This window comes from Mesocricetus auratus, unplaced genomic scaffold (genome assembly GCF_017639785.1).
Source record: "Mesocricetus auratus isolate SY011 unplaced genomic scaffold, BCM_Maur_2.0 Super-Scaffold_100024, whole genome shotgun sequence".
In the NCBI taxonomy this organism is placed as follows: Eukaryota; Metazoa; Chordata; class Mammalia; order Rodentia; family Cricetidae; genus Mesocricetus; species Mesocricetus auratus.
In genome coordinates this window covers 2,895,550-2,920,264 of record NW_024429205.1, presented here as the reverse complement: position 1 = coordinate 2,920,264, position 24,715 = coordinate 2,895,550, and the positions used below count along the sequence as shown (strand labels likewise).

Genomic DNA, 24,715 nt, shown 5'->3' with positions numbered 1-24,715 from the left:
AAATATGTGCAGATCTGTGCACTTTCTTACTATATGTACATTTTTAAAAATAAATATGTGCAGATCTGTGCATTTTCTTACTATATGTACATTTTTAAAAGTAAGTGTACTTGGGTACTAATCAGAGTTTGAGTGTGAAAATCATTACGTTTCCTATAATTTTTTTTCAGGAAGGCATGGAGATGGTGTAGCTAACCTTCTCACTCAGAGACCTAAATGTAGCAGTGGCGTAATTAATAGTATATAACCACAGGTGCTGATATGTTGGCCTCATTTTTAAAAAGAAACAAAAAATGTACTAAAGTACAGTCCCATCCCACCTCAGTCACTGCTGCCTTGAGTTGAGTCTTGTGCGTCATAGAGAGACCAGGTGTAGTTTACCTGGTTCCCACTGGGCAGCAGCCCCATGGTCACTTGCCATCCTCCCTGCCACCACAGAGCAAGTCTGAGAAACTGAGAGGTGGATACTAGCATGCCCTCATCCCGAGCCTCTTGAGAGCAGAGACTTATTAGCACCTTAGGTTTTTAGCATGCCAGTGTGGAAGTCCTCCATGGGGACTTGCTGCTCTGCCTTTGGGAAGGGGCTCTGTGAGAATGAAACTGCAGGGGCATGTACTCTTCAAAGGTGCAGCCCACACTGAGTTTGCATGTGCTTCTCTATAATCATGTAGTGTGTTAAGGCTCGGGGAAAGCATTTGAGATGCTGACTGTCCTCTTCTTGCATTTGTAGATCCACATCATAGATTTTGATGATGAGAATAACATTATAAATAAAAATGTCCTCCTCCATCAAGCGGGTGAGATCTGGCACATCAGTGCCAGCCCAGCAGATAAAGGCGTGCTGGCCACCTGCTACAACAAAAGTAAGTGCCTTGCTTATTATTCTCTCTCTCTTTTCTCTCCCTCCCTCTCTCCCTCTCCCCCTTCCCCTCCCCACTCTGTCTGAGTGTGTCTCAGAGAGAGAGAGAGAGAGAGAGAGAGAGAGAGAGAGAGAGAGAGAGAGAGAGAGAGAGAGCGCGCACAAGCTGGAGGTATCACATGAGAGTGATTGTGTATTGACAGTGGTTCTGTGGGCAATTTAGAGGTTGTGACCATTCACATAGGTGCTGCCCTTATATACTGTGACACTGGGAATGGATGCTTGGGGTTCAGGGTTGGTCGCTGTTGCAGGAGCACTGGAGGATCCTGAAAGGTGGAATCTGCTCTGGTGTGAGCCACATAACTCCAAGCATGGCATTGACTTGCTTCCTTCTCATTGCCTGATGCTGGGGACATTGGGTTTCCTGAGCTGCCATCTAGCCCTGTCTGACAACAGCGGTGATGTGTGTACATGCTAGTTGTGTGTCCATGCACCTGGCAGTCCATGCTCCAGTCTCCAGACCTTCAGCATTTGTGTCGGACAGAGATAGTGAGCTGAGCCCACTTTTCCGTCAGCTCTCCTTGCTCTGTCTTTGCGATGACTTTCCTGATGCTTGTTTTGGGAGAAACACTCATCTCATGCCATTGCGTGCATCACTTTCTGTTTACCAGAAAGTTCTTCTAGAGCTTTCTGACTAAACTCTACCTCCATAATGTGCTTGCTTCCTGTTCACTTCTTTCTGTGATAATTTCAGGCCATCATGTCTTTATTTTAAATATATATTCTTTTATTCAGGGCAAAAAAAAAGTTTGCTGAAAGATCTTTACCTCCCATACATTGAAACTTCCCTCCCTCCCTGCCTGCCTCCCTCCCTCCCTCCCTTCCCCTTTCTGTTTTCCTCTCTCCCATTCCTTCCTTTCCTTCCTTCCTTTTTGATGGGTGCTTCCTATATAGCTCAAGCTGGTCTTGAATTCTTAACCTTCCTGCCGAAACCTTCCATATGCTTGGGCTACAGTGTGTGCCGACACACCCAGTGCTCCCTACCATGCCTGGTGCTCCTCATATCCTTCATTTCTTACTTTTAACTTTTTACATGGGTTACTCCACTTGTTGGGAAGGTATTCACATTGAATTTGCCTGTCTTGGTTACCGTTCTATTGTTGTAAAGAAACACCATGACCAAGTCAACTTATAAACAAACAAACAGAAACAACCCTGCAACTCCCCCCCCCCAAACTGGCATTTAATTGGGAGCATGCTTGCAGTTTCAGAGGGTGAGTCAGTGACCATCATGTTGGGGGCATGGTGGCAGGCAGGCAGGCATGGCATGGGAGCAGTAGCTGAGAGTGTACCTGTTGAGACAAGGACCATGGGGTGGGGGAAGAGGGTGGGGGGAGCTAACTGGGAATGGTGTGGGCTTTTGAAACTTCAAAGCCCACTTCCAGTGACACACATCTTCCAGTAAGGCCACACCTCCTAACAGTTCACCAACTGTGGACTAGCATTCATATGTATGAGCCTATGGGGGCCACTTTAATTCAAGCTGCCACACCCCAGGCTCTCCCTTTCTTCACTGAGCTGCTCTGTCTTTGGCAACACTGCTTTTCTGTATGTCTTCACATTGTATGTCTTGAGATGGCGAATTTGTTATACTCCTACCTAGCTGCTGTATTGAACAGTGGTGCAAATCTGCCCCATGTCACTTGAGCAGACTCTACTTACATCTGAAGGTGACCTGTATGTGGTCACTTCAGTCTGATTGCTGCTTCTGTTCCGTGATTGCCACACTCATCCCAGCATGCCTCCAGTCTTCTAACCCAGCCATCCGCTCTCCCTCCTTTTAGGGAGATTGCAGCCTTTCATACTTGAAGAGAGCCGTGCTTCTCTGCATGAAGACAGTGGTCTCCAGAAAGTCACATTTAGACATGAGACTGATGTTTATGATTAGCTGTCAGTTTCTTGTCACTTTCACCTTTGACACCTGTCACCTGGTGCTGACAGTCACAGGATATCCATCCCTTAGCCGCATTAACCCAGTTCTTAGCAGACTATAGCTCTGACCGTACTCAGGATTGTGCACTCGGGTTTGCATGGAGGTGAGTCCTGGACTGTGGCAGACCTAGTCCTTGACTTCAGAAGCCTAGGCACAGGGTATGCTGGGTGTTCAGGATGTACCACAAGAGGTCTTGGATGCAGAGCTTACTCTGATGCTATTGTCAGAACAACCCCTCAAGCCCAATTCCTCTCCATGCTGTGCACAGTGGTGGCCAGGTATGGTCACTATGGGCATTCCATTCAGAAAATGATGGAAGGCAGCCAGAAGCCATGGTCCATGGTGGTTTGAAGTACTCACTGGATATCTCTCTGGAGGTCTCAGGGCTGGGGTCTCCAGGGTCTTGTCCCATCCTGTGGTCATCCTTACCAGGTACACTATCCATAGACTGTGTCCTCCATAGACTCAATCTTCCTTAAGCTCACAATCATTCTCGCTAATCCTCCCTCTCAGGCATGATGTCCTGAGGTCAGCCTCTTTAGATTTGGTGTGTAGAGCTGAGCTTTCCAGTCATCATTGTTGCTCGCTTCTCTAAACAGCTCTTTCCTCCATGTGTCTCTCCCCTCTCTCACACCTGTACCATGTCCCATCTGCTGGCTGCCCCTCTGGAGGGCCAGCTTCACATTCCAGGCCAAGGCAGAGTTAACCTGCTGTGTCTTCTGCCTGCATATGAGTACTTCTCACTTCCTGCTGGACCTTCCTGCCTGTTGTGAATTTTCTAACGGCCTGTTGAAGCTAAACCATTTTAAATTAATTGATTAATTTTCCCCAGCCAGATCACAGTTTCCCCTTCCTCCCTCTTCTCCTCCCAGTCTTTTCCTTCATCCTCCCTTCTTCCCCCATCCACTTCCTTCCCTTTCTCTGTAGAAAAGTGCCTGACTCCCATGTATATGAGCCAGCTATGGCATATCAAGTTACAGTAAGACTAGGTACCTCCTCTCCTATTAAGGTTGGATGAAGCAACTCAGTAGGAAGAAAGGGCCCCAAAAGCAGGTAGCAGAGTCAAAGACAGTCCCTGCTCCCTCTGTTAGGAGTCCCACAAGAATATCAAATAGTGTAGCACATGTGCAGAGAGCCTAGGTTCTCTGGTTGTCCCTATGTTCAGTTCAGGCTCTGTGAGCTCCTCTGAACCCACGTTAGTTGATTCTGTATGTTTTCTTGTAGTGTCATTGGCCCCTTTGGCTCCCATAATCCTTCTTCCCCCTCTTCTACAGGATTCCTTGAGCTCCACCTAATGTCTGGCTGTGGGTTTCTGCATCTGTTTCCATCAGTTGCTGGTTGAAGCCTCTCTGATGACCATTGGCAATGATCTACCAGTATAACAGAATATCGTTAGGAATCATTTCATTTTCTTTTTCTTCTTTTTTACAGTCATGTTTGGTTCTATCCTAGGTCTCTGGGATGTCCAGTCTCTGGGTCTTAGCTCTCCAGGCGGTATCAGGGGTGGGCTCCCTTTCATAGAATGGGTCTCAAGCTGGACACTCCCATAATTTTTGCACCAACTTTGTCTCACAATATCTTGTAGCAGGGCAAATTGTAGGTCAGAGGTTATGTGGATGGGTTGGGTCCTAGTCTCTCCACAGAAAATGGCCGGTTCAGGCTCCATATTTCCCATTGCTGGGAGTCTTAGCTATTGCCACTCTCATAGATTCCTGGGAATTTCCATAGCTTTAGGTTTCTAGCTCATCCCAGAAATCCCTGATTCCAGTTGTGTCTCCCAGTACTCTCTCCCTGCATCCTCCCCCAACATGATCCTTCCTGTTCCCATGCCCATCCCCATCCGGACCTCTCCCCCTCCCCACTTATGATGTCTATTCTAATTCTCTCTACAGTGAGATTCACTGTAAAGGATAACCATGCTACAATCCACAGACAAGGAAGGCTCATGGGCGAACACATGAATCTCCGTTTCTTTCTACTTTCTTCCTCAAGTCTCTCAGCTCTTTCAAGGCTGGGATCTGGAATAGCTGCCCATTGTAGGGGTTTGCTACCCCTGCACAATTCTGCCCGCTCTGTGCAGCTACCATAAAGGTGGGCTTTGGGGCAGCGCTTCTGTCCCCAGGGTCCAGAGGGGGCACACTGATGACTTAGTGTATGCTCTGCTGAGTCTCCTGACTGAATTTGGAGTCTTGGTGGGATACCTGGTTATGGATAGAATTACGTTTCTAGGGCTTCTGGGTCTGAATGTCTGATTTTCTTGGTTCTCCACTTGAGTTTTGCCAGATCCTCAGGCCGTATAGGACCGTCAGCGATTTAAGCTGCTCACCTGCCAGTGGTTAGCAGCAGCAGCAGCAGCAGACTGGGATGAAGAGGAAGCCTTCATCCTGGCTTGCTGCCATGTGCATCGGTTCCTTCCAGTTGCCTGGAATCTTTTCAGGTCAGGACCTTTGCGAGACTAGCCTTCTCCCCCTAGATGTTGAAGGTGATGTTGCCCACCATTCAGTATTCAAGTCTGAATCCCAGGAACCCTGTTTGCAGGTTTGGTCTGCAGGAAGCTCTCAGAGTGCTGGGCTTTTTCCTCTCAGTGCAGCCAGCAGGAGCCAGTGGGCTAGAGCTCCTTAGCTCTGTGCTCTTTGAAGCTATGCTTTGTGTTGTGTCTAATTTACTCAAATGATCTGTGGTGACAGTCTCCATTACGTGGCTAGGTGTCCAAATCTTCTCTCCAGATGCCTCCAGAAAGCCTTCGCTTTACAGGGCACAGCCCTTCCACATGTGACTGAATACAGACAGCCTTCTCAGGGAGAGCTACTGTACTTTGCAAGTAAATACTGAAACTTTTTTTCCTTCCTTTTTTACATACAGATTACCTATGAACTACTAGGTTTCCATGCTTCTTTAAATTAAATAGGAATTCTGTCAGAAGCACGACACACTGGGATTAGAACATGTTGCTTAAGGTGCCCCCTTCATGCAGATCTTCCTGTGAGGAGCAGAGTTCTCCTTCCCCCCATTCTTTCCTTGGCTGGTTGTAGACTTCTTGTTATTGATCGTTTGTTAGAGTGTGTTTGTAGAGGGCCCACCCCTTGCTCTCTCTCACCATTGTGATGTGGGTTTGCGTCAAGGCTTGAGGTGTTGCAGATGTGTCTGAAGTGCACAGCCCACAGGTGGTGTGGACAGGTATGGGAAGTAGACAGATGGGTGGAGGTCAGCAGGCTTTGGGGGACCACTTTCTTTCAATTTGTGTCCTCAGGCCAGCGGCAGTGTCTGCTTTCACGTGTGTGCTAAATTCTTAGTGGATCTTACTGAGAGGATGGGAGAGAGAACTGTGGGAAGGGAGCTTCTACGAAGATGCTTAGACGTGGAGTGCACTTAGAGATGTGTGCTCTTCTGTGGGAATCTTGGCGTGGACATTACTGGAAACAGCAGTGCTCAGGTCGTATCTTAATTGGGACACGCAGACTCTACAGTTATTGGAAGACTGAGAATTGTGGAACGCTGATGGATTTATTCAAGGTTTAATTTACCTTTATGTGTACATGTGTGTGTTTGTGAATATCTGCCGCATGTATGTGGGTGTCCTCAAAAGATTACACAAGGACATTGGATCCTCTGGAGCTGAAGTTATATGCAGTTATGAATTACCAAGGTAGGTGCTTGGAATCCAACTCCAGTCTTCTGAAAAAGTAACGCATGTTCTTAACTGCTGAGCCATCTCTCCAGCCCCAACTGTCCTGCTTTAATCTCATTTTTATTTTTCTGAATTAGAGTGTATTGTGTGTTCATACTGCCCTCGTGTGTGCTGTGTGTTCTTTGACACATGTATACCCATACCATACCGTGTGTGTGTGTGTGTGCACACGTGTGTTATGCCTCTGCTGACAGTGTCCTTGCTGTTACTCATGTAGCAGTGACCTCACAAGTCAGTAGAGGGCACCATTGGCCTGGCTCTGTGACCTTGCCTTTGACCCATCACATGTCCACCCCCCACTTCCCCCATCATGGTGAACCTGTCTTTATTGTTGCTCTGAATGGCCACATACCATTCCTGAAACCTTTTCTTCTGACCTTTCCCTAAGCATCCTCTGACTCTCAGGCCTTGCCTGGAAGACGTGTCTCAGACTCCTGGCACCTGTGCTCTAGTGGCCAGTTTGCATCTTGAGGTGGGCACAGGGTCTATAGAGAATTTAGTTCCTGACTCATTTAGTACCTGCTCATTTGGTTCCTGACTCCTAAACCACAGGGATTCACAGTTAGGTCCCCAGGGCTAGGGGACCAGTAGTACTTGGGATGGGTAGAGCATGGTGGGTGGACTGACCAGCACCTGGGGTGTGGTGCACCCCCACCCTCTAGGTCACCATGTGCAAACCTTATTCATGTATCCTTTCTGTGATGGTAGCAGGAGCTTCTAAAATGCAGGCACAGAACTCTTGGGGCAGCTGTGGAGTGGGGGCTAGATCCACAGGGTAGATGTGGTGTGTCGTTCTCTAGTGTCAACTATATTGATTTTAAGCAATGAAAGGATTATTTATAGTGTAAAATGAATTTAGATACGTTAGCGAGCAGAGTGAGAAATTCACAGGAATCTCATGAATAAAACACGAGACTACTGAGGACCCCTCAAATCTGCCATGCAAACACCAGTTTGTAAAGGACATAGCCCTGTTAGGACACATGTTCTTCCTTTCTGTTGGTGAGCTCCAGAGAACAGGGCAGCTGCTCTACTCTGGGTAAGATGGGGGAGACGGGGTCACACAGGGACTTCAAGTGTGAGCAGGAAGATTTACTGAGACTGTACTTCCCTGGACTACCCCGGTCTGGGAATGCTAGTTCCCCTGCATGTCATGGTTCCAGAGTCATCACAGAGTGCTCCTCCCACAGGGCCTGCCTGTCTGTGCGGCCTCGCTGGTGGCACGATCCCCCATTTGACCTCCTGGAGCAGGCACAGTAACAGGTGGCTGACAGAAGTCTGCCCTACTGTCTGTGTGCTCTGAGGACTGCATATGACAGGCGTCCAGGGCTTTGAACCCACAAGACTTCCTGGTAGAACAGACTCATTCACCAGAGATGAGGTGTTCTGATGGGAAGGTCGTTCTTATCTGTGGAGTCATAAGATGATCTGGCTTTTGTTCTCAGGAACAGTGTGTTAATTACCTTTCTTGACATTGTGATCAGATGCCTAGAAGAGATTTAAGAGAGGTAGGATTTATTTTGGTTCATGGTATGAGAGGGCTCAGCCTGTCGTAGAGTAGAAAGTATGGCTGCAGGAGCACATGGCCTCTGACTCACATTGTGATACACCAGGGAGCAGTGAGCTTGGGCTGGAAGTGGGGCCTGGGCCAGAAGCAGAGCCTCGCTGTAGCTCCCAAAGCCCGCCCCCGTGACCCTATGTCTGCCAGCTAGAGGTTACCTGGTCAGACACAGGATCCTCTCAGAGACATTTCATACTCAAAGTAAGCAAGCAGCTGTGGAGTGCACCACACACGGTGCCTGGCGTGGCGTGGCGTGGTGAGTGAATCAACCAGCAGTGAGTAGACTGATGTAGTGTGGTGATTGGACCTGGTGCATGTAGCAGGAGGGTCCATGAGGTGCTACCTGCTCAGGGATAAAACCCCAGCGGGGGCAGCTGTGATGTTGGACCTGCCTGCATTCACTGTTACCGTTTAAACATGCAGTCAGTAGAATGTTCCTAAAATGTCACTGTCCTGCACAGAGAAGATGAAGCTGTGAGCTGGAGGCTGTGACCCGGTTTTTCAGGACAACTGCTATCCTACCCGTGAAACATGGGCTCCTGCAGTGCTGGGAAGGGAAGCTACGTGGGTGCCTCCTATTATTGAGCTTGCAGCTTCTTCAGAGGAGCATGGAGGGACATCCCAGGCGCTCTCCTCTTGAGTCTCTCTGGTTTAGTTTTTTTGTTTTTTCTGTAGTGTGGAGGTGCTGAGGCATGGTGGTCCATGATGCCCCGCTGACCCAGAACCCTACGTGCTCTGATTATAGTAATGGCTGCATCCATGGGTCAGGGAACAACTCTCTGTGAAAAGCCACCATTTCCCCTTTATCTCTGTGCCATATTAGAAAATAATTACATTTTTTCCATTTAAATGATTGCTTGGTAAAAATGAGCGAAGAGAAGAAGGGTTTCCTAGGAAGAGAGTATCTTAAGGCTTCTCTCTATAAAACCAGAATTCTGAGATGAAATGATCAAGGGTCCTTTGAGAATGGCACCCGAGAGAGGCAGGGAGAACAATTAGAGTCCATGAGGATCACTGTCGAGGGGATGCTAATTAAATGTGGGACCAGAGGATGCCTGGCTGCACGCAGGGCCCTGCTGCATATCTCTGAAGCTTGCTGGCTTCCGTCTTTGCTTACTTCCCTTCGTGCTAGCTGAGTAGATACTAAGGCTGAAAACCGACTTTGTTTTAAGGTAATGCATACTTGGAAAAGGCAGGGCTAGCTTTTCTCATCATCTTGGGCCAAGAAAGAACTCTTTGAAAAGGAGAGAGGAATCAAGAGCTCACTGCTGAGGACCCGTCACGTTGGAGACCCCTGGGGGCTCTTGACAGGTTAGGGCTCCCAGGCACCCTTCCTATGAGTCTGTTGGTGGCAGACTTCTTTTCAGAACCTCTGCCTTACTCAGATATTGAATGTGAAAGTGTCTCAACACTTTCTGCCAGACTGTGTCTGCAATTTCATACTAATTTTCACACGAGAATGTGTTTTGAAATGAAACATTTTGTATTTAAGTTTAAACTTAAGTACAGCATGTTACTTAATGACATGGGCACATTCTGAGAATTGTGTGGTTAGGTGATTCTGCATTGCATCATAGAGAGTGCTTACACACCTGTTAGGACCAAGTACACAACAACACGAGGCCAAATCCAGCCCAAGGGAAAGTGATATAATCAAAAGACCTGGTGCACATGAGACAGGCAGTGTAACTGCCCACTGATATGAAGGGTGATTTTACACTATGTCTTTTTCTTCTGTAAAAGTTGATTGAAGTTAGTGTAGTAAATTCATAACCCTGTAACAGCTCACTATCACAGTAGTATAAGTTGTGTGTAGTGTGCTCACACAGACTAGCATTGGTGCTCACATCAGTAATGTGTTGTGCTGTGACATTGTTAGGTGATAGAGACTGTGAGCCACTCTCTTAATGTGCAGCCTGTTGCTGACTGAATAATTATCACGAATTACCTCATCTTACAGCTTTTAATTTTTCTGTGATAAGCAAATGTCAAACGGTTGAGCTGTCTCCTGGAACAGTTATGATCTGAAGATGACTGCCCCAGGAGGCAAAAGCCTAGATAGGTGGGTAGTTAAATGTGTTCATTTTGTGAACATTGGAAGGTGCTGTTCTTGGTTCTCTTTTGGTTTGGAGTTTGTATAGAAATGATTCATTGAGGTCACTATGTTGTGGGGAGAGATGAGAAGTCCATACCCACCTAGGTTCCAGTGGTTGTGGTTTTGGGAAACAGTTGTTATGTTGATTTGGATATGGATATCCTAACATTTATTCTCTTCAAAATCTCATTGCTATCTGTTCTAATCAACAATGATAAACATGGCATAGTCTTGTAAAGACATAAGCTCTCCCCATTTCCAAGTGTCTTGGTGTATGTGGACAGGAGGTAGGGGTGTGAAGTTCTGTCTAAAGGGCTCTTTGGCCCCACCCAGAGTGGACAGCATTCTGTGATGAAGGGAGGAAGACCACACAGTGGCCTGACTGAAGCTGCTTTGGGAGTCTTAGAGAGTGAAAGGGGTGTAAGGATACTTGGGGTTCAGCTCACTGCTCCTTGGACAAGTCACTTAATATTTGGAATTAATCATTTCCATCATCCACATTCTATACAAAGGAAGACTCACAAGGACAATGAAAATGGTGATGGCAACAAAGGACACAGTAATGCTTTTCAGTGCTGCAGCGTCAGACACAAAGACAAGCGCTTTATCTGAACACAAACTGAATCACCTAGTTCATGCCTGCCTTTTAAAAATCACACTTATTTGTTGTGTGTGCACACGTGTGTGGGTGTGTGCGAGTGCCATGCTCACATACATGGAAATCAGGACAACCTGGGAGAGTTGGCTCTCACCTCCACCATGTGGGTGTCTGGTATTCAAATCAGGTTGTCAGGCTTGGTGGCAAGTACCTTAACTGAGACATCTTGCTGGCCCTGTTCTTTAGTTTTGATGGTGATATGGATAGGACCCCACAGCCTTGTGTGCACAGGTGACCACTCTTCCACTGAGCTACATGGATTGTTTTCTTTTTGGAACAGAGTTTTGATTTGTATGCTAGTCTCGCTTCAAATGGGCACTCCTCCTGCCTCTGTCTCCTGAGTGCTACGATTACATACGTGTGCCTTGCCTGGCTGCTCCTGTGTTTTCATTTCCACTTACCAAAGAATCACTAGTGACTTTGCAGGCCAGCAGCACAAAGCAGTGGTGTGCAGCTTGACTCTAGAACATGCATCTGCCACCAGGAGGCCAGTACTGACTGTAGTTGTATATGCCGAAATCTTGAGTACAGAAATCCTCAATGCAAACCCAGTTCTCAGTTCCCACTGGAAAAGGCCCCTTCCAAGGAAGGGATTGTGTAGTTGCATTGTGTTAGAGGATACAGGCATCTGAGACTGGGATTTGTCTGTGAGCGTGTCTCCAGAAGTTCCTGTGCAGATGAAAAGGGTATTAGGATCCAGTCTCCTGGTAGGAAAATGTAAGAGAGTGTGTGCTTTGAAGACGGCCAGACCCTGAAGGAGAGCATACTTCCCATACTGTGAGACTCAGATTAGAGATACCGTTCGTGTAGGTCAGCTGGTTCTCACGGCACAGCCTCAAGTAGCTGCCCACTGCCCTCCCTGCCAGGCCCCTGTTGGGGGTGCAGATGGTGTGAAGATCTTAAGACAGTTTTCACTTGCTTTATGCTCTCTTGGCAGTCTGACCCGAGAAGGTTCACTGCGTACTGTTGCTCTGTGCTTGTGTGTGCCATGAAGACGGGTCCTCCCTGAATGCGAGCATGAGTTTGGCTTGTCTCCTCTGGGGATGGCTTTCATGGTGACTGTTGTTACATGTTGTGTGCATAGTCAGCAGCTTCTTACCCCTGTCCCTTTTCTTCAGGAGTGTTCTATTGCACTGTGTTACTGCCGAAGTTTTACATAAATGTGTGACTTTATTACATAGTGTGGCTGATGTTGTGTTCTGCGGTGTTTTCATTTTTACAAACAAATCCTCTGAACATGTGAATAAATATCTTCTAAAAATTAACTTAATTATTTTTTCCAGAGTAGTATTTTTGGATTTCGGCCCTTCCAGATTTGCTGTTTCAGGAGAACAGCATTTGGTGTAGTGGCACAAGGCTTTGTTAGGCTTCAAGGGTGTTTCTCCTGGGATGTACATTTTGTAAATACACGTTGTATTTCTTACTGTTTTTTGTCCTGTGGAATTGAACTGTAATTGTCATTTCATGTGTTGTTTGTAGTAACTTTTACATATTGGAGTTCAGAGGTTATGAGTTCAAAGGTCTTAAGCACGCATCTCCCTTATGTATTTAAAATGGAATGAAATCCTAGAGACCCAAGTGTTGTGCTGCTGGCTAAGTCCTAATTCTTTTGCTTTTGGGTGTCCACCTTGGCATCCATGTATCACAGTAAACTCAGCAGTCCTTGATTGTGGGTGGGCCTCCTCACAAGCTTGAGGATTAGGGTGTGACATGAGACCTGAATCTTTCTAATAACAGGCCGCGAGACTTTGGACTGCCAGCATTGGCTTGAGTGATATTGTTTATTGCCACTTAGTTGTGTGTGTGTGTGGGGGGATGGGGGGTCTTTGCACCTGCCACACCTCTGCAACATGGGGTCGTTGACTCAGGGCGCAGAAGTGTTCCTGTCAGCCTCTTATGTGAGGCCAAGCCCTGGACAGTTCCTATGCTCCTCACAAAGGCCTTTGGGTCCCGTTTGCGTCATTTCTCTGTCCTCATTGACTTTCTGCAGCACCTCCAAATTCAGAGTCATCTGGATGTGTAATTAATGTGCTGTTTACTGCTCCTTCCAGATCACTAATGAAGATGTTAAATAAGGCCTGGTCCCAGTGCACCCTGGACGCTCCTCAAAGCTCGGGGTTCTGCCATTTATCAGTGTGCTTTGTTTATAGTCCTTCCTCCCGTCTCAGCCCATGGGGGTGCTTTGATGAAACCCAATCTGAATTAATTTTTCCGGTAAGACCATAAAAAACACTATGCCAGTCTCCTCCCTCAGCTCCAGATGGGTCATGTGCTGTGCCTGCCCACTGCCCGGTGCTTGTTCTCAGTCCTTGGCCCTCACCTCTCCCGAAGCTTCTGTAGCTCTGCTTTGGAGATGCAGAGAAAAGCGTGCAGTCTCCCTGACTTTGTGGGACCTGGAGTCTGCATTAGGAAGGCAGCCTTGAGGTGGTTCCTTGCCCCAGATGTGGTGTTTTCTTCCACAAAAGTGCAAGACTCTGCTGGTCCACTCTGTTGTCTAGCAACTCTATATGGATAGTGTTTAAGCAACAGGGTCCCTTCTGGGTCTGCAGGCTGGAAGTCAAAAGGAAGGCCTAGCTGTTTGTGTCTCTCAATGTCTCTCTGTGGTTTGCAGATGCCTCTTGCTGTGTGTTCAGTGGTCTTGCCTCTTTGTGCTCTTCTGTCTGTCTTCTATAAGGACACCAGTTATGTCAGGTCACAGCCCTACCCTTGTGGCCTCAGTTAACCTTAATTCTTCCCTGGAAGCCTGTCTCCGTACATGGTCACCTGGGACCTGGGGCTTTAACATATGCACATCTTTAACAGCCATGATGTCTTTTTTTATTAGTTTATTTATGGGGAGGTTTGGGAAAGGCCTTCTGTCACCATTACATTCTCACACCAGCTGTGAGGCAGCCTGCCTGTCCTCACTTCATGCATTCCTGGTGTTTGGTGAGCCATACCCTGTGCAAAGCACACATGGCCCCAGCTTGCATACCCTGTGCAAAGCACACATGGCCCCAGCTTGCATACCCTGTGCAAAGCACACATGGTCCCAGCTTGCATACCCTGTGCAAAGCACACATGGTCCCAGCTTGCATACCCTGTGCAAAGCACACATGGCCCCAGCTTGCATACCCTGTGCAAAGCACACATGGTCCCAGCTTGCATACCCTGTGCAAAGTACACATGGCCCCAGCTTGCATACCCTGTGCAAAGCACACATGGTCCCAGCTTGCATACCCTGTGCAAAGCACACATGGCCCCAGCTTGCATACATTCTGCTTTGTGTTTCTGATTAGAAGTGACACTCTGCAGGCCACACTCTCATTTGCTGGGAGCAATTTTGAGCTGCTCACTCTTGGGGCTGCCTTGGGTAAGGCAAGATGTTGTGACCTGAAGAGGTGGAGCCTAGGTTAGGTGGATTCTGGAGCGAAGGAGCTTGGCTGAGCAGCCCATGTCTGCTGTGCAGCCTACTCTGTGGTCTTTGGCTTGAAGTTATTTCTGTAATACCTCTTGAGGAAGAAAACAATAATTAAAAGACTTCCTGATAAAAAGGAAATCCCAATTAAGACAGAGAAACTTGGAATTAAAGAGCAGTTAGCTTGAAGAAGGGGTCTCTGCTCATAAACCAGAGCCTAGGCTGTGAATAGAAGCAGGATCCGATCCTAATCATCAGACATTGCAAGAAGATGGAATATACTCTGAGGAATATGTTGCTTGGGCTGTTCTTCTGCACAAAGGGAATAGGGCTCATGTACACAGACCTGGGTAGTGAGGTCATTACTCTTAATGCAGAGAAAGACCCCATAATACCAAGGGGATGAGTGTTACTTGTAGAACACTGTAAGTTGATTTTGGGTTTTTGCTTATTTGTTTTTGTTTTATTGAGGCAGGGTCTTCTGGGTAATCCAGGGTGACTTGGGACAGAACTCACTAGTATAGCTCTGGCCAAGGCCAGGCTGGTCTCAAACTCAGAGTCTTCTTGCCTCAGCTTCTCCAGAACTAGGATTACAGGTGTGTAGGTACAAAAACAAAAATCCCACACCACTAAAGGTGGCTCTAAACTTTAAAAAGGTAAAGAAGGGACACACTAAAATATAACAGTAGAAATTCTGGTAGAATAAATACAGAAGCCAATACTATAACTGATAGTTATCCGGTGTTTTGTTCCACACATGAGTTTATGTGCTGTAACTTTATAGACTGGCATTTCAGTGGCTTCATTCACACTAGCACCATTGCAAATGTGGAAGGCATTTTGTTGTGACATTATGGTGATAATAGTGTCAGTAGGTGGCAGGACCTCTTTAGTCCTATTATGACCTTATGGGACCACTCTTGTATACAGAGTACATTATTGACTGAATCATGCACATGACTCATGACTTATTTATGAAGCTGCAGAATCCAGCATGATGGTCATCTGTGAGTTCACAGTGTGCTTGACCTCATAGTAATTTTAGTTTGAAATGTATAGTTTAAGTATGGGGAAAGCTTCCCCAGTGGAAGTGTACAGCTCTGCTCCAGCAGGGAAGGCTTCCCCCAAGTGTTACAGCTCTGAAGGGAAAGGCATCCTGGCAGTTGGGAGCCAAGGAACAGCACAGAGTCACCCTGTACAGCAAACTTCACACAAGAAATTTACTGGGAAAGAAGAACTCAGAAGGGCGGCTGCCTCTACTTGGGCAAGAAACAGTATAGAACTGAGCAGAAGGCAATGTTTATGTAGCATTTTTTAGGGGTGGAGCTTTCCAGGGTAGGGATTGGTGGGTTTTCAAGTCCTGAGCCCAGGCTTTGCACTCTGTAAGTTGGGGGCTGGGCAATTAAAGTGTCTATGGGTGGAACCTGGCGGTTGGAGGTCCTCAGGGGTAGGGCCCTGGCAACTTGTACACCTAGGGGCTTACATAAGTCAGCTGTGTCATGTAGTCTCCCCAGAGGAAGTGGTAAATGGAAGATGAAGAGGTTATTCTGCTGTGGTGGTGAATCGCTCTGTGCTTCCTGGTGTGTAAGGAGAGGGATGGTGTGGCTATTGGTGATGGGGTGTCTGGGAGTGATAGTAGTGATGGTGCAAATGGTGGTAATGGGGGGCAAGGTGCTGAGGATGGGGGGTCTTGTGGCGATGTTGGTAGTGGTGGTTGGCAATAGTGGGAGTAATGGTGTTGTAGGTGTCTTAGTTAGGGTTTCTATTGCTGTGAAGAGACACCGTGACCACGGCAACTCGTACAAAGGAAAGCATTTCATTGGGGCTGGCTTACAGCTCAGAGGTTTGGTCCATTATCATGGTGGGGAGCATGACTGTGTAGGCAGACATGGTGCTAGAGGGATCCTTGAGAATTCTGCATCTGGGTCCTCAGGCACCAGCAGTGACTGTGATATGATACATAGGCCTTAAGCTTCTGAGACCTCAAAGGCCTCCCCCTCGTGACACACTTCCTCCAACAAGACCACACCTCCTAATCATGCCACTCCCTATGGACCTGTGGGGGCCATTGTACTCATAGTAGGATGGTGATGGGAGGGATAGTGGTAAAGATGTGGGAGATGATAGCGGATGTGGGAATGGTGGGAATAAAAATGGTGGAGGTGTATGCATACTTGTCCTTATGGGTCTGTGCCATACAGCTGGAAATGCTATGTGGACGTGGCTAGGCATGCCAGAGAAGTGAATGAGTGAGTGACAGACCTTGCTGTTGGTCCTGTGGATATAAGGAGGTTGCCTGGCAGTTCTGTGAGTACCTCAGGCTGGACATCCAGGGCATTGTAAGGCTGTGTCTTATGAAGGGAGCTAGGGCAGGCAATGCGGGTTGGAGCCCATCACAGTGACCTCATCAGAACCCAGATCCAGGGCCTTTGGGATCAGGCCTGTGTTTCCAGGGGACTGATGAGGGATGGGGAAGGTTCAGGGAGAGAAACAATCCCAGGCACAAGATAACCAAGGCTAGCAAGTCCTCAGTCTGAAGGCAGCCCTCTCCAGGCCCTTCTGCCTGTCACTCTGGACCCTTATCCCAGCACACAGAGCAGCAGAAATAGAATAGGCAATACTGTGAAGCTGGGAACCTCAACCACTGGACATCAGGAAGACCAAGAGATGGATATGTCCTTAGAATTAACAGCCGTTCCCTATGGAAACCCGTGGCAGAAGGTTGGCCGATTGGAAGCTTTAAAGTCTGCTTTGTAAATGAGGACTTGCTGAGCTCCATCCATGGCTGCAGAAGGGCAGGGAGCGGCAGCCGATACGGGTGTTGCCAGCATCCATCTCCTGCCTTATGCTTGGGCAGGAGCATCCCTCATGAGCACCAGCATGAATTTTTCAGCAGAGGAAGGTGAAAGAAATGTCAGGGAGAGCGTCAATCATGTCAGCTCTGCATCCTCGGGAAATGAGAAGCGTGGGAGCTGACAGCGCACAGCACACATGAATTACTGTGTCCAGTGCTCCTGCTGGGGCCGTCTGGGATGGGGGGAGTGCGCCATGTGCACCAGAGATAGGCAGCGTGCCTCCCAGCTCTCGCGGTGGCACTGAGACCCCAGCATTGTGCAGACTAGCCAGGCCTGCCCTTTCCCCATCTCCCTACCCTGACAGGAGCGTATTTTCTCCCATCTCCCTCCAGGACCTCAGCTCGGCCCCTGGCATCCACCTCAAGAGTTGCTAGTCAAGCCCTACAGTAAGATTCAGCCTAGATCAGTGTGATCAAGCCTGAGTCCTTGGTGCATATCAGGGCTAGTGAGTAAATGTGAGTTTCACTCTGGCCTGTTGGCTGTCTGTGTACACCAGGCAAGGTGTAGGCCCTTAGTCTCTTCATCTGTGTGGATGGTTCCATGCACTCAAGGTTCTGGCCTGTGAGGACCACAGCACCCTCCCTCTGCAGCATGCCCCACCCCTTCCTTCCATCATGCACTCACGGTTCTGGCCTGTGAGGACCACAGCACCCTCCCTCTGCAGCATGCCCCGCCCCTTCCTTCCATCATGCACTCAAGGTTCTGGCCTGTGAGGACCACAGCACCCTCCCTCTGCAGCATGCCCCGCCCCTTCCTTCCATCACCTCCCTCCATAGAGCTCCACAGATCTTGGGCTCATATTTTACCTGAAAACAAAAAATACATTCAGTATTAAGCTTTGTAAGATTCCACCCGGGACCTTCCATAAAATGGTGATGAGATTATCAGCAGCCAGACTGACTGGGACTCTCTTTGTTCGTAGCTTGTTTCAGAGGACGGAGTTGGGTCACTGGGCCTGAGTCCCCTGCTGTGGCTTCCCAGGGCCTCCCTACTCCTACCTCACTCCTGGCTGTCCAGTCTGTCTTCCCATTTCTGTTCACATCACTTCCCTTTCACTGTGCTGTGGGTACTGCCACATTGGAACATCAGTAGGCCAGTCAGTGTGAAGCCCTAGCGTCCCCTGAAATTGTGTGGGGAAGACAGGCAGCAGACAGATGTCCACCAGAGCGACTGGTGCAGGGCCAGGGTGGTGCTGGAGGGTTGCAGAAAGGATTAGCCAGGGTGGGTGCTCAGAGAAGACCAAAGGTTGATGCTAAGCCAAGGCCCAGGATTCCCCCTAGTGGCCATCATGATGAGTGCAGCCTGCTGGTGTGTTGTCACTGATCTCGAGGATTGAATTCCAGGGAGCTGAAAGTAGGGTGGATATGTGGAGAGAAGGCTGGTGCCCTAGGAAGGTGGATGGGGCGATGAAGCTGGAGCAGTGGTGGGCACCTTTTTACTGCTCAAAGCTGTGTCGCCTGCACGCCGCCTTGCATAGCACATGCAGTTCACTAAGTGACTGGCTTGGAGTACGTTCTACAAACAACTCAGAAAGACTAAAAGATTCAGTTTCAAATTCTGCCTTTTACTTTTAAAGTCAGCTCTCCGTTTGCTTTAGAGTGGCCTTGTGTGTCTTTGCCACTGTCATAAAAGTCAGCAGGGCCTGTGATCTTTCCACTAGGCACTGCCAGTGACACCCTTGTCACATTAGAGCCATGGGTTCAGGAAGTTGTTTCTCTCGCTCTGTGCCGAGAGGCTTTCAAATGGCTTGGAAACCTCAGGCCGCCGGGGGAGTATTCTGTACGCACTGTCTTGAGTTCATTGCACTCTGGAGATTTGGCTGCATTGTGTGCAGGCTCAGGAGCCCCATTAAAACGTCTTCTGCATTCTGCCTCACTGCATCTGGCAGCTTCCCTTCCCCAAGCCTTCCTGTGGTCCTGTCATGTCCTAATTAGTGTGTAGCCCCACCTCCTGGCCTCTTGACCCATTAGTTTTTATTCCCTTGTGTTCTAATAAAAACACCTGCCACAGCTGAGGCCCAAGGTAGTATAAACAGTGGAGTCAAACATGAGAAGATATAGAATACTGCCTTCCCTCCCCTGGCACTGTGACTGTGTCTATACTGCATCTCTTAGTTTGTCACCCGAGCTCACATTTAGTCAGCCTGAATTGGTAGGAGGAACTTTGAACCGTTGCAAGACCAGGCACGTCTTCCAAAAGTTGTTTTGTTTCTAACTAACATAATTCTGGTCTATTAGCTAGGTGGTAGTCCTGGCCCCTTGTCAGTTCCCAGCTAGTCCACTTGGTGATTAGCCTGACCTCTGTGGAAGGACAAGAAGGTTCGCAGGCTGAGCAGCCTGGTTTGGGAAGTCCTGTCATTCACACAGGTCCTGTGGCTTGCCCATGGGCGAGGCTCTGTGTTTGTTAGTGAGGGGAGGGCTCAGAAGGAGATGGGTATCTGTTGTCATATACACACCTCACTGAAACTGAGTCTCTAACCCCAGAGGGTGTGCCTGCACCTCAGAGCTCCCTGGCCTATCTAAAGCAGACTCAGTGGACCTGGCATCAGCCTTTTTCCTGGAAATGACCTCTTCCCAAGGCAGCTTTCATTTCAGTTTTCATGGAAATTGGCTGTGGCAAGAAAGAATTTGGATGGGATCACTGGAGCTCATTCAGTGTGATCTCCAGAGGGTACTTAGAAAGTGGCATGTAGGAGGGTCTCTGATGTTATTTAGTATCTGCTGGGAGGCTGTCTGTCAACTGGGCGTTTCTAACCTACATAAGGCCCTTTCTACACAGTAAATGCAGTTTAGTGCTACCCTTCACCATATTTCCTGTATCCACCTAGAGCCCTGCTCTAGAGAAGCACTCATCGTCCTCTTTCCTTCTGGACCATCTGTAATCTGACTTTCCTTTGGACTGCCAGCTCATAAATAACTATATGGAGGCTTTTTATTAATTAGGAAAGCCCAACTTTAGCTCAGACTTGTCCCACTAGCTCCTTTTTTCTTTTTTTATTTAGAAACAATCGTATTTTACAAATCAACCCCCCTTTCCCTCTCCCTCCCATCCTCTCAAGTCCCCGACTGACCCTCACCAACCCATCACCCACCCGCTCCCCAAGGATAGTGAGGCCTTCCATGGGAGGTCATCAAAGTCTGTCACATCATTTGGGGGAGGGCCCAGGCTTGCATCCGTGTATCTGGGCTGAAGTAGTATCCTTTCATAGGGATAGGCTCCCAAAGTCCATTTGTGACCTAGGGATAAACACTGGCCACTGCCAGAGGTACCACAGACTACTCAGACCTCCCAACCGGTACCCACATTGAGGGCCTGGTTCGGTCCAATGCTGGTTCCCCAGCTTTACGACTGGGTTCCCTAGCTTTACGACTGGGTTCCCTGTGCTCTCACTAGGTCAGGTCAGCTTTTTCTGTAAGTTTCTCCAGCACTGCCTTGGCTCCTTTGCTCATGTCTCCTCCCTCTCTACAACTGGATTCTGAGAGTATGGCTCAGTGGTTAGCTGTGGATGCCTGCCTCTGCTTCCATCAGCTACTGGATGAAGACTCTAGGACGGCAATTAAGGTAGTCATCAATCTCATTATAGGGGAAGGGCATCAAAGGCAGCCTCTCTACTACTGCCTAGATTCTTAGTTGGGGTCATCTTTATGGATCTCTGAACATTTCCCTAGTGCCAGATTTCTTTTTAAACCTATACTGGCTCCTTCACCAAGGCATCTCTTCATGCTCTCCTCTATTCCTCTCCTGTCTCAGTCTTCCTGATCCCTCTTGTTCTCCTCCCCCTCCTCCTGTCCACTTCTCTTTTCCCTACCTCCCTTCTCTATCTCCCCCATTCTCCCAATGTATTTCTCTTTTAGGATCCTCCTTGTTTCCTAGTTTCTCTGGTGGTATGGATTGTAGGTTGGTAATCCTTTGCTCTATGCCTAATATCCATATATGAGTGAGTACATACCATGTTTGTCTTTCTGTGACTGGGTTACCTCACTCAGGATGGTTTCTTCCAATTCCATCCATTTGCCCGCAAATTTTAAGATTCCCTTTTTTTTTTCTGCTAATACCCCATTGTGTAAATGTACCACATTTTATCCATCCATTCTTTGGTTGAGGGGCATCTAGGTTGCTTAACATATGTCCTTGTTGTATGGATGTGCATCCTTTGGGTATATGCCCAAGAGTGGAATTGCTGGATCTTGAGGTAGACTGATTTCCATTTTCCTGAGGAATCTCCATACTGATTTCCAAAGTGGCTGCACAAGTTTGCACTCCCACCAGCAGTGGAGGAGTGTTCCCCTTTCTCCACATCCTCTCCAGCATAGACTGCTATTGGTGTTTTTGTTTTTAGCCATTCTGATCCGTGTAAAGTGGAATCTCAGAGTTGTTCTGATTTGCATTTCCCTGATGGCTAAGGATGTTGAACACTTTTTTAAGTGTCTTTCAGACATTTTAGATTCCTCTATTGAGAATTTTCTATTTAGTTTTGTACTTTTTAATTAGATTGTTTGATGTTTTGGTGACTAGCTTCTTGAATTCTTTGTATATTTTGGAAATCAGCCCTCTGTCAAATGTAGGGCTGGTGAATATCTTTTTCCATTCTGTGGGCTGCTGTTTTGTTGCCTTACAGAAGCCTCTCAGTTTCAGGAGGTCCCATTTATTAATTGTCGATCTCAGTGTTTGTGCTACTGGTGTTGTGTTGAGGAAGTGATCCCCTGTACCTATTCATTCAAGGGTACCTCCCACTTTCTCTTCTAAGAGGTTCAGTGTGGCTGGATTTATGTTGAGGTCTTTGATCCATTTGGACTTAAGTTTTGTGCCTGGTGATAGATAAGGATCTATGTACAGTCTTCTACATGTCAGCATCCAGTTATGCCAGCACCATTTGTTGAAGATGCTTTCTTTTTTCCATTGTATAATTTTAGCTTCTTTGTCAAAAGTCAGGTGTTCATAGGTGTGTGGGTTTATATCTGGATCTTCAGTTTGATTCCATTGGTCTACCTGTCTATTTTTGTGCCAATACCAAGCTGTTTTCAGGACTATAACTCTATAATAGAACTTGAAGTCAGGCATGGTGATGCCTCCGGAAGTTCTTTTATTGTACAAAATTGTTTTGACTGTCTTGAGTTTTTTGTTTTTCCATATGAAGTTGAGTATTATTCTTTCAAGGTTTGTGAAGAATTGTGTCAGTATTTTGATGGGGAATTGAACTGAATCTGTAGATTGCTTTTGGCAAGATTGGCATTTTTACTATGTTGATCCTACCTATCCAAGAACATGGGAGATCTTTCCATTTTCTGGTGTCTTCCTTAATTTCTAACTTTAAAGACTCAAAGTTCTTGTTATACAGAACTTTGGTTAGTGTTACCCCAAGATATTTTATGTTGTTTGTGGCTATTGTAATGGGTGGTGTTTCTCTGTCCGTTTATCATCTCTATATAGTAGGGCTACTGATTTTTTTTTTAGTTAATCTTGTATCCTGCTACTTTGCTGAAGGTGTTTATCAGCTGTAGGAGTTCCAGTGCAGAATTTTTTGGGTCACTTATGTAAACTATCATGTCATCTGCAAATAGTGAAGGTTTGACTTCTTCCTTTCCAATTTGTATCCCCTGGATCTCCTTTTGTTTTCTTATTGCTCTTAGTTATTCAAGTACAATATTGAAGATATATGGAGTGGTTAGCCTTGTGTTGTTCCTGATTTTTCGGAATCGTGTTGAGTTTCCCTTCATTTAGTTTGATATTGACTGTTGGTTTGCTGTATATTGCCTTTGTTATGTTTAGGTATGTTCCTGTTATCCCTGATCTCTCCAAGACATTTAACATGAAGGGGGTTGGATTTTGTCAAAGGGTGTTTCAGCATCCAGTGAGATGTTCATGTGTTTTTTCTCTTTCAGTTTGTTTATATGGCGGATTACATTGATGGGTTCTCGTATCTTGAACCATCCCTGCATTCCTGGGATGAAGGCTACTTGATCATGGTGGATAATTTTTTTCTGATGTCTTTTTGGATTCAATTTGCCAATCTTTTATTGAGTATTTTTGCATCAATGTTCATGAGGGAGATTGGTCTGTAGTTCTCTTTCTTAGTTGTGTCTTTGTGTGGCTTGGGTACCAAGGTAATTGTAGCCTTGTAAAAGGAGTTTGGCAGTGAGCCGTCTGCTTGTACTGTGTGGAACACTTTGAGGAGTATTGGTATTAGCTCTTCTTTGAATTCTGCACTGGTTGAATTCTGCACTGAAACCATCTGGCCTTGGACTTTTTTTTTTGTTTATGAGACTTTTGATGACTGCTTCTATTTCATTAGGGGTTATAGGCCTATTTAAATAGCTTATCTATTTTTGATTTAATTTTGGTAAGTGATATCTATCTAGAAAATTGTTCATTTCCTTTAAATTTTCAAATTTTGTGGAGTACAGGTTTTCAAAGTATGACCTGATGATTATCTGGATTTCCTCAGTGTCTGTTGTTATGTCCCCCTTTTCATTTCTGATTTTGTTAATTTTCATTCTCACTCTGTCATTTGGTAAATTCGGATAAAGGTTTGTCTATCTTGTTGATTTTTCTCAAAGAACCAACTCTTTGTTTTATTGATTCTTTGTATTGTTTTTCTTTCCTTCCATTTTATTGATTTCAGCTATCAATTTGATTATTTCCTGGTGTCTACTCCTCCATGGTGAGTTTGCTTCTTTTTGTTCTAGACTAGCTCTTATAACTTAAATTAATCCATATTTTTATTAGTCTAGATTCTCCCATGTGGCTTTTACCTGTCTCTCATTTTGTGTGTCCATCTCGTTCTGATTCTCGATGGCGTCTCGCATGCCTCAATTCATCTCCTGCTTCCTCTTTCTCCATGGAAACCCCACCTCTACTTCCTGCCTAGCTATTGGCCTTCCAGCTTTTTATTATACAATCACAGCAGTAGATCTTCACACAGTGTACAGATATCTCATGACAACCATGCTCAGGTCCAAGGAGTGTGGAGGAAGCATATGGAAGGCAGTGGTAGTGCAGAAGTGTTATTGAGGGTAACCTTTGGCAAATCGTCATCAGTCCACAGTGTTGGGTGTGACGATTCCTCCAAGGTGGCTCTATGGGGGCATGAAAGGACATGAGGGGCACATGGGAAACGCATGGGTGTGCAATGGAAGAAAGCCGGTGCTTCAGCTAGGCATTTGGTGCTATGGGATTAGAATGGCTTCTCTTGTTTCATGTGCAAAATCAGCTCTTTTTATTCCAACTAATAATTTTGTTTTCTGGATCAAGCCATTACTGTCTATTTTTTTTATGGGCATAATATTCCCTTCTTTGTCTTAAGCATTAGATTTTCAGGACTACTTGGATCTGTTATGACATCGCCATTGTTTCAGTCTGCTGTGTGCTGTTGTGGAGGGCCTGAGGAAGTGGATTTGGGGGACAGTTCTAATGTGAACCTCTACAAGATGAAGAGGAACTAAAGGGATGTGAACCGTAGTTGGACTGTCACCCTCCACAGCTTGGTCAATGCAGTAGGAGAACCAGATCCAGAAGGCACAAGATGCTGAACCTTTAATGGAAGTGTATGACGGATCAACTGCATGCTGGGCTAGTCTCAATTACAGGGGTCCTGTGGGCCCTATGTGCT

General features: G+C 46.8%; 1 protein-coding gene across 1 annotated transcript in view; it reads left to right on the top strand.

The window, feature by feature from the left end:
- The window catches only part of Eipr1 (EARP complex and GARP complex interacting protein 1), a 115,354-nt gene that overhangs the window by 12,095 nt on the left and 78,544 nt on the right, over window positions 1–24,715 (top strand). The window contains exon 3 of the mRNA XM_005082023.4: window positions 731–863. Within this exon, the coding sequence (XP_005082080.1) occupies window positions 731–863 (133 nt within the window). The remainder of the gene's footprint in view (window positions 1–730; window positions 864–24,715) is intronic.